Consider the following 8,607-nt stretch of genomic DNA (forward strand, 5'->3'; position numbering starts at 1 on the left):
AAATTTTTGAGAGAGAGTTTAAGATTTAGATTTGGGAAACCGATTAGTTGTGTGCTACGAATTATAAGTGGGTTTCAAAATCTTTGGAATTGTGGGTGGCGAGGGGGAGAGAACGTGAGTGTACTGGAAGCATGTTCCTATTTTGTAGATAAATATCGTGGGAGTTAAAGAAACATTTTTATTAAGTTTTGTCCTTACTTAAACATATGTAAGGGTATTTTGGAAAAAAAAAAAAAAAAAAAAATCCGGTCAAGAAGCTTTTAAACAGTAGTATAAATAAATCCTATCCAAATCCCAATGATCTGAGCCTTCCGAGAGTTTGAGGTTGATGTGAGCGCGAAAAAGATGTTAGTTTGGCGTAGCGTAAACATAACAGTTCCTAACAACGTTCATTTTTCTCTTGGGAATTTCATCAAACACCTTCCGTCCTCAACAATTTCCTGTCCGTACAGACTCAGCACCAAAACCCTGGTCACTACCAGTGCCCTTAGCTCCTCTTCCTATTTCGAAACCCTAACTTCCCGCCAAAAAGACCAGCTCAATCTCTACGTCCACACTCTTCTAGAATGGAACCAGGTCTCTCTCTTACCTCTCACTGAATTAACTCTCTGTTTGGTTGCTGAGAAAAATGTAGAATTTATTGATTCATGATTTTAGTCTCATTAAATTTTTGTTTTTCAAATACCCATCAAAGCTTTAATGATTATTACCTTTTGAGTTTGCAGAAATTGAAAAAAAAAATTCACTTTCTCATAAAAGTAGTTTCTTAGTTCTATGAGTTATTCTCAATGTGCAGAGAATGAATCTTACTGCTGTTAGAGAGGTAAATGAAGTCATGGAAAGGCACATTGAGGATTCACTTTCAATACTACCACCTATAAAGAATTCTTATGTCTCTCACTGTAACAATTCAATCAACAACCTTAATCTTGTTGATGTTGGAAGTGGCGCGGGGCTTCCCGGTCTAATTTTAGCTATTGCTTGTCCAGGTGAATATAATGTATGTTACATTAATGTGGGTTGTTATTAATTTTGTGCAATTTACATTAGCTTGTTCTGTTGTAAAATGATTTTTTTGTTAACATGATTTTGGATGCAAAGATTGGAAGGTAACTCTATTAGAGTCGATGAACAAGCGGTGTGTTTTCTTGGAGCATGTGATAGGTCTTACCGGCTTGTCAAATGTCAAAGTTGTAAGAGGAAGAGCGGAGGTATTGCTTCTGTCTTCCTTTTTCTTCTTCAATGTTTTCATTTTAAAATTTGATACTTAATTAGCATGTTTGTAAAGGTCTTTTCATCCCCTGAGATAACTATTGACTATACCTCTATTCCCCTTCCAAATAATAATACTAGCTGGGGTTTTATGGAAAAAGCCAAAACCCCTAATTGGATTTAAGACGGCAACTTACACGTTACCATGGCATTACCTTACAACTGAGTTAAAAGGACCCTTTTTTCTTGAGTGTGTATTGGCTTATTAAACTATTTGCTGGATGTATTGTTTACAATTCACATTGGATTGCATTTCTAAGGAAGTACCTATCCACATATATTTTGATTTTCTTTCTGAAGTCTGCACATTCAGATTGTTTATGTTGCTAACCAATTACCTTTTCCTGGCTCCAATACACATTACAAACCTTGTTATAGGACAGAATTTGGGGCAGGATCTTTGCTTCAGAGAGCAATTTGATGTAGCAGTGGCCAGGGCAGTTGCAGAAATGAGAATCTTAGGCAATCTTGAAAACTCCTTTTCTTGGTTTCTTCTATGTATTTTCAAGACTTCAAGTGGTTCAACATCATTGATAAAATTGTTCTGGTTTCTTCATTTTCAGCTGAGTACTGTCTTCCTCTGGTTCGTGTTGGTGGTTTGTTTGTAGCTGCAAAGGGTCATGATCCTCAGGTATGTTTCTACTGTTCACTTATGGAACTTCAGCTACCCAATCATTGCCTTTTACTGAAGATTAATATCAATGGAGGTTGTTGGCTGCAGAAAAGTATTCAAGAGATGGCCCATGGGCCTAGATTCTTAGGCTGTAATTGTTAGTGGCCAGATCAAGATCTTGGGCCTGTCTAATGGTTTCTAGTCAGTTGTATCCTAGTCTCTTCCATGGTCTTATTTTTTAGTTCTAGTTACATTGTTGGTCTTTATGTGTGTTTTTTAGTAGTAGAAGGCTTAGTTCATTAGTCAAATTTTTTCTGAACTTGGAATTGCCTAGGTTTTTTTTGTTTCTTTTGGATAGGTAAATACACAACTCACGCTCGCATGGTATTGAACCCAAGACCTCACTTTGCATTCCTTACTTATGGGTGGGGATGATTGCCCAGGTTCTTCTTTTATGACGTGATTTTCAGTCTGCAATAAACTGGACCTGAAAAAAATGTCACCTACTTATAAAGTCCTAGATTCCATCCTTATGTTTCAAGCCAAAAGAATATAAGAATGCCTATATCATAAACAAAAAGAGGCAGGGCTCATGAACCAATTATCGGAAAAACATTCTTACACATGGCATTTGAAGGCCTAGTTCAGTCATCTCCAAAGGAGTCACTTCATATTGTCAATATCTCCACAAAAGCACAAGCAAAAAGTATCAGTTGCTTTTCTTGAAAAAATCCTGAAAATGTTTCTATTCATACACTTCTATCAAATTCAATGAGGACAAACGTTGATTTACTTCAGTTTCTGTGTATTATGCAATGTAATGATTGTGACAATTTAGGGTCTGCAAATGCATTCAAGGAAAAACTGCCTTGAAATGTACATGATAAATTGCCATATTTATTTTCATTAGTGTGAACTATTAACTGGCCAATGAGCTCTAGATATGGCATTCCCTCCTCCATAAAGAACGGGGTGGAGGAAGGTCATGGGTTCAAGACCCTCTAGATGTGTAACTTACCAATGAAAAAAGGCTATCAACTGATCTTTTATATGGTACATTTGGCCAGGAAGAAGTTAGGAATGCAGAAAGAGCAATCCAAATGATGGGTGCTTCCCTGTTGCAACTGTGCTCAGGTCTGTTTGAAATGTTTTCAGTTTGGCATATCATGTGCATGTTAATGATCTAGAAACACACTCATGTCTTAGATGATTGCTTTAATGAAATTGGACATTATTGCCAAGGGTTTGTTTTTCCCCAAAAAGTCTTCTTTTTGTTAACTGCTTGAAATCATGCAATGTTATCTCCTGAACTGACCATGAGGAAGATTCCTATGCGTATCGTGTATTCCAATTATCTCAACAAAAGAAGGGGATTTTTTTTTGTTATCTGTTTTGCATTTTGACTTGTTTAAAAAGAAATTTTGTCATTGAATTCAACCTTGCTTGAAGTTATTTACTTCATGCCAAGAAAAAGGTATGAATGTGGGAGACCTTTGTCAAGAAAAAAAAAATTGTAAAGATTGAGGAGGGCGAAGAGCTGTGGGCATGAGAGTTTTTTAAAATAAATTAAAAACGGTTGAAGTTGTGCTCAGATATAGTCTTCGCTTGACTACAACTCTGAGATTGGAGTAGGGAATCAACAGTTTTTATGAAGTTGAAAATGGTGTCATGGAATGTTTGAGGATTGAATGACTCTCAGAAACGTTTGGTAGTTAGAAATTTACTAAGAGATTGGAATTGTGATGTAGTTTGTCTCCAAGAAACTAAACTTGCTAGTATGGACAGATGGCTAGTTTGTAGCTTGTGAAGTTGTCCTTATGTAGATTGGGTGGCTTTGGATGCGAATTACACAGTTGGTGGGGTTTTGATGATGTGGGATAGGAGGGCTTTAGAGAAGTTGGAGGTAATGGTGGGTTTTTTTTCTGTATCGGTTTGGTGGCAGGGTGAGGGGGATGGTTTTATTTGGGCTTGTTCTGGGGTTTATGGACCGAATGATAATAACTTAAGGGAGCAGATGTGGGATGAGCTGATTGGAATTAAGCAACTTTGGGATGTTCCATGGTGTTACATAAGGGATTTCAATATCATTCGCTTCCCAAGTGAACGGTTGGGGGGATCGTGCCTTACTCCGGCTATGGAGAATTTTTCTGAGTTCATTGAGGAGCTTAATTTGATAGATTTGCCATTGGAAGGAGGGAGTTATACTTGGTCTAGTGGCTCGGATCAGCCTTCGATGTCTAGGATAGATAGGGCTCTGGTTTCTCATGATTGGGAGGATCACTATCCGGATGTGATCTAGCGGGTTTTACCTCATCTTATTTCAGACCACTTCCCCATATTAGTGGAGGCCAAGAGGATGTTGAGGGGGAAGAGTCCCTTTAGGTTTGAGAACATGTGGTTAATGACAGATGGGTTCAAAGAGAGGGTTCAGTCTTGGTGGAATCAATACTCCTTCTCAGGTAATCCCAATTTTGTGCTTGCCAAGAAGCTAAAGACTTTGAAAGGAGACATTATTCAGTGGAACCGAAGTGTGTTTGGAAATGTAGGTCGTCAAAAGAAAGTATTGTTGGAAGCCTTGAAATTATTGGATGCTAAGGAAGGGGAGTATGGCCTTTCTGAAGTGGAGATAGGTGAGAGGGCTGTGATGAGATCTCAAATACAGAACCTTCTTTCTTTGGAAGAAGTTTCATGGAGACAGAAATTGAGGATGCTTTGCATTAAGGAAGGGGACAACAATACCAAGTTCTTCCATAAGGTGGCTAATTCTCGGAGAAGGTATAATCATATTAGTATGCTGGAGGTGGATGGGGTATTTATGAGGACGAGTCAGAGGTGGCGGACCAAGTAGTTCAGTTTTATAAAAACTTGTACAAGGAAACAAAGGAGTGGAGGCCTTTTGTAGAAGGATTGGAGTTTGATCAGATCGAAGGGCTGGAGAGGGACTAGCTTGAAAGGAGGTTTGAAAAGGAGGAGATTTTTCGAGCTGTCAAAGAGTTGGAAGGAGATAAAACCCCAGGTCCTGATGATTTTTCTATGGCCTTCTATCATCATTGTTCGAGAGTTGTGGAAAGGGATGTTTTAGCTATGTTTGAAGAGTTTTATCAACACAGTAAGTTTGAAAAATCTCTTAATGCAACTTTTATAGCCCTAATCCCCAAGAAGAATGGTGCCTCCAATATTTGAGATTTCAGACCTATTAGCTTGGTGGGGAGTGTATACAAGATCTTAGCTAAGACTCTGGCAAACCGCTTGAAAGAGGTTTTGGATCAATTGATATCTGAGTCTTAGAACAGTTTTGTGGGCGGTAGACAGATACTTGATTCAGTTCTTATTGCCAATGAGTGTGTTGATGGTAGGGTGAAGAGCAAGATTCCAGGGGTTATTTGTAAGCTGGGCATTGAAAAAGCCTATGATCATGTAAATTGGGAGGCTCTTCTAGATTTGTTGAGGAGAATGGGATTTGGGGCGAGGTGGTGTAAGTGGATCCGTACATGTATATCTACAGTCTAGTTCTCAGTCTTGGTTAATAGGTCTCTAGCTGAGTTTTTTGGGAGTTCGAGGGGATTGAGACAAGGGGACCCGCTATCTCCTATGTTGTTTCTAGTTATGATGGAGGTTTTCAGTAAGATGATAAAAAGAGCTGAAGGTGCTAGTTTACTTTGAGGTTTCAGGGCTGATGGTAGACAGGGTGGAGGAGTTTGTGTCTCGCATATTTTGTTTGCGGATGATACGATTCTATTTTGTGATGCAAATGTGGAGCATATTCTACATGTTCGGATGCTCCTTCTTTGTTTCCAGGCTGTGATAGGATCAAAGGTTAATGTCTTGAAGAGTGAGATGGTTCCCATTGGGGAGGTTCCTAATATCCATGTCTTGGCAGAGATTTTGGGTTGCCGGATTGGGTCTTTGCCTATGACCTATCTTGGTTTGCCTCTAGGGGCGTCCCACAAATCCCCTACTATTTGGAATCCTATCTTGGAGAAAATTGAGCGCAAGTTGGTTGGATGGAAAAAGATGTATTTGTCAAAAGGTGGAAGACTGACTTTGCTTAGAAGCACATTATCTAGTCTACCGACTTACTTTTTAGCTCTTTTTACTATCCCTACGCATGTGACCAATAAAATTGAGAGATTGCAAAGGGATTTCTTATGGGGGGAATCCAAGACTCATTTGGTGGGATAGGATAAGGTGTGTGCACCTCTGGAAAATGGTAGGTTAGGAGTAAGGAAATTAACTACTTTTAATAAAGCCTTACTAGGGAAATGGCTATGGCGGTTTGGGGTTGAGAAGACAAGGTTTTGGAGAAGGGTTGTAGCTCTAAAGTTTGGGGAAGAATGGGGGGATGGACCTCCAAGCTAGATAGAGGAGTTCATGGATGTGGTTTGTGGAGAAGCATCCGAATGGGTTGGGAGGTTTTTAGTAAATATATTCGGTTTGAGGTAGGGGTGGGGAATAGAGTGAAGCTCTGGATAGATCAATGGTGTGGTGATTCTCCACTTCAATTAACCTTTCCGGTTGTGTACGGGGTTGCCTCCAATAAAGAGGCATCAGTGGCCTCTCCTCTGGAACAGTTGGGGATAGGAGATTGGAAAAGCTGGGATGTTCATTTCAATCGGAGACCAAATGATTGGGAAATGGGTGTTGTGGATGAATTTCTCCATACTTTGGGTTCCAATTTACCTCCAACTGAGGATGGAGACCATATGCGATGGAAGATGACGAAGAATGGAGATTTTAATATCCGATCGTTTTATAATAAGTTAAGAGATCCATTGCCCATTATCTTTCCTTGGAAAGGTGTTTGGAAGGTTAAGACCCCTCGGCGAGTATCTTTTTTTGTGTGGACGGCTATATGGGATAAGATTTTTACAAGTGACAATTTGAGGGGTAGAGGGATGGTCTTTGTTGACTGGTGCATTATGTGTCATTGTAATGAGGAGACTATGGATCATCTACTATTGCATTGTGGTAAGGCTTACCGGTTGTGGAGTTTGGTGTTTAGATCATTTGGGATTGCTTGGGTCTTGCCAAGATCAGTGGCTGATACTCTCTTTGGTTGGTGGAATTGGCTTGGAAAGCACTCGTCTAGTATTTGGAATTTAGCTCTACTGTGCTTAATGTGGTGTCTTTGGAGGGGACGAAATTGGAGGACGTTTGAGGATATGGAAAGTTCCGACAACCAGCTTTTGGCATCGTTCAGTGGCACCCTTTTTGACTGGTGTAGGACTTGGGAACTCACCTCTAGTGATTCTCTACCTATGTTTCTTAGCTCTCTCCTTTGTAATTAGTATCTTTTCTTTCTGTTTTTTTATCTTCGTTCTCTGTACTCTTTTATCGCTGCCTTAAGTCTTTTTGCTTGAGGTAGTGTTCTTGAATATACATCTTTATTACTTATCAAAAAAAAAGAAGATGGCTATTAATTTTGGGCTTGCACGGTCACATGGAAAAATATGCATGGTCATGATGAATAAACCACAATTCTGTCCAAAACAAATTTGATAACATTGCCTTGACGTTAAGGTCATGTCTTCCAAATGCCTCTGGAAAAGTGTAGAATCAAGTGTGAGCATGCTTGTGAACGTGTGTGGAGTTGGTTAAGAAAGCATGCTTGTGAACCTGGCTGATTTTCCCAGGATTACAATCAGAACACTGCAATTTTTGGGCTTTCTCATAATATCATCATTTACTCTTTGTTTCTGGCTATCATATTGACTTCAGTTGTCATTTGTCAACTTAATTGGATGATTGCTTTGTGCAAACCTACCTGTAGACCCACAGTCATTTCTCATTTTAACTTTAATTCTTTAAGTGTATAAATTTTTTTGCTACAATCTTTAAATGTGTAAATGACCTTGCATTATGGATCAGTTAAATATACTACCTTATTGAAGTGATTGTTACTTTTTATATGTGCCCAGTGGAGTCACACAGCCCATATGGACAGCGGACTGCCATCATATGTTTAAAAGATCACTCCACCCCAAGGAAGTATCCTCGCGATCCAGGCACACCAGCAAAAGAACCACTGTAAATAATTCAGATGCACATTCTGCTGTTATTTTTATTGACGGCTTGTACTTTGAGTTGCCACTTCTTACAAGTGGAAATAAATATATGTAACACTAAACAGAAGCGAACTTACATTTTGATCCACCAAAGTGACCTATTGTGCTTAACGTAATGTGAATTCTTTATTCGTTTATGTTTTTAATTGCTTTTCAGTTATGCTTTTGTGTTTAGTGTGCACTCTTTATTTTTAGTTGCAGAGGGAGGTGTTTTTGGAGAAAAGCAAGTTAAATAAGGCAATAAACTTGCTTGCGCAATGACAATAAATTATTGAGTTCCTTATTGGCTTTTATGGAGTGAGCACTCTGTTTATGTTCTGATGACAAGTGAGTGTTCTGAATCATGTCTCAAGTGATCCTGCTCTGTACAACAAGGAAAAAAAAAAAAAGTTCTGAAGAAAGATGTAAAATAATAGGACAGGATAAAAAATATTTAAACAAAAAAAAAAAAAAAAGCTGCTCTTTTTGGGATTACATGAGAACAATAATATAAATATAGATTTAGCAGTGCGGAGTTTTTTATAGCATTGTTTGTGAATGCTCGAAAATATGTGAAAACACAAGAGCTATTTAGACCCCTAAATTAAAGTTACGGTCCAATTGATTTTACTCTAACTTAATACTAAGTACGGAATAGAGTAAATGCGAGCGGATAAA

At 38.7% G+C, this 8,607-nt stretch overlaps 1 protein-coding gene across 1 annotated transcript; it reads left to right on the top strand.

The window, feature by feature from the left end:
- The first annotated feature begins 241 nt into the window (after window positions 1-241).
- Window positions 242-8,096, top strand: LOC126702804 (uncharacterized). Its single transcript, XM_050401663.1, has 7 exons — window positions 242-576; window positions 797-989; window positions 1,102-1,211; window positions 1,656-1,734; window positions 1,836-1,903; window positions 2,953-3,019; window positions 7,804-8,096. Exons 1-7 carry the CDS (start codon window positions 346-348, stop codon window positions 7,914-7,916), a joined length of 861 nt encoding a protein of 286 aa, XP_050257620.1. The 5' UTR covers window positions 242-345; the 3' UTR covers window positions 7,917-8,096.
- The last annotated feature ends 511 nt before the right edge of the window (window positions 8,097-8,607 follow it).

The sequence above is a fragment of the Quercus robur genome, chromosome 10 (assembly GCF_932294415.1).
Source record: "Quercus robur chromosome 10, dhQueRobu3.1, whole genome shotgun sequence".
NCBI lineage: Eukaryota > Viridiplantae > Streptophyta > Magnoliopsida > Fagales > Fagaceae > Quercus > Quercus robur.

Coding starts and splice junctions, on each gene's coding strand:
- LOC126702804 (XM_050401663.1), top strand. CDS start 346: ATGTTAGTTTGGCGTAGCGTAAACATAACAGTTCCTAACAACGTTCAT. Junction 990..1,101: donor TTTAGCTATTGCTTGTCCAG/GTGAATATAATG, acceptor TTGGATGCAAAG/ATTGGAAGGTAACTCTATTA. Junction 3,020..7,803: donor CCTGTTGCAACTGTGCTCAG/GTCTGTTTGAAA, acceptor ATATGTGCCCAG/TGGAGTCACACAGCCCATAT.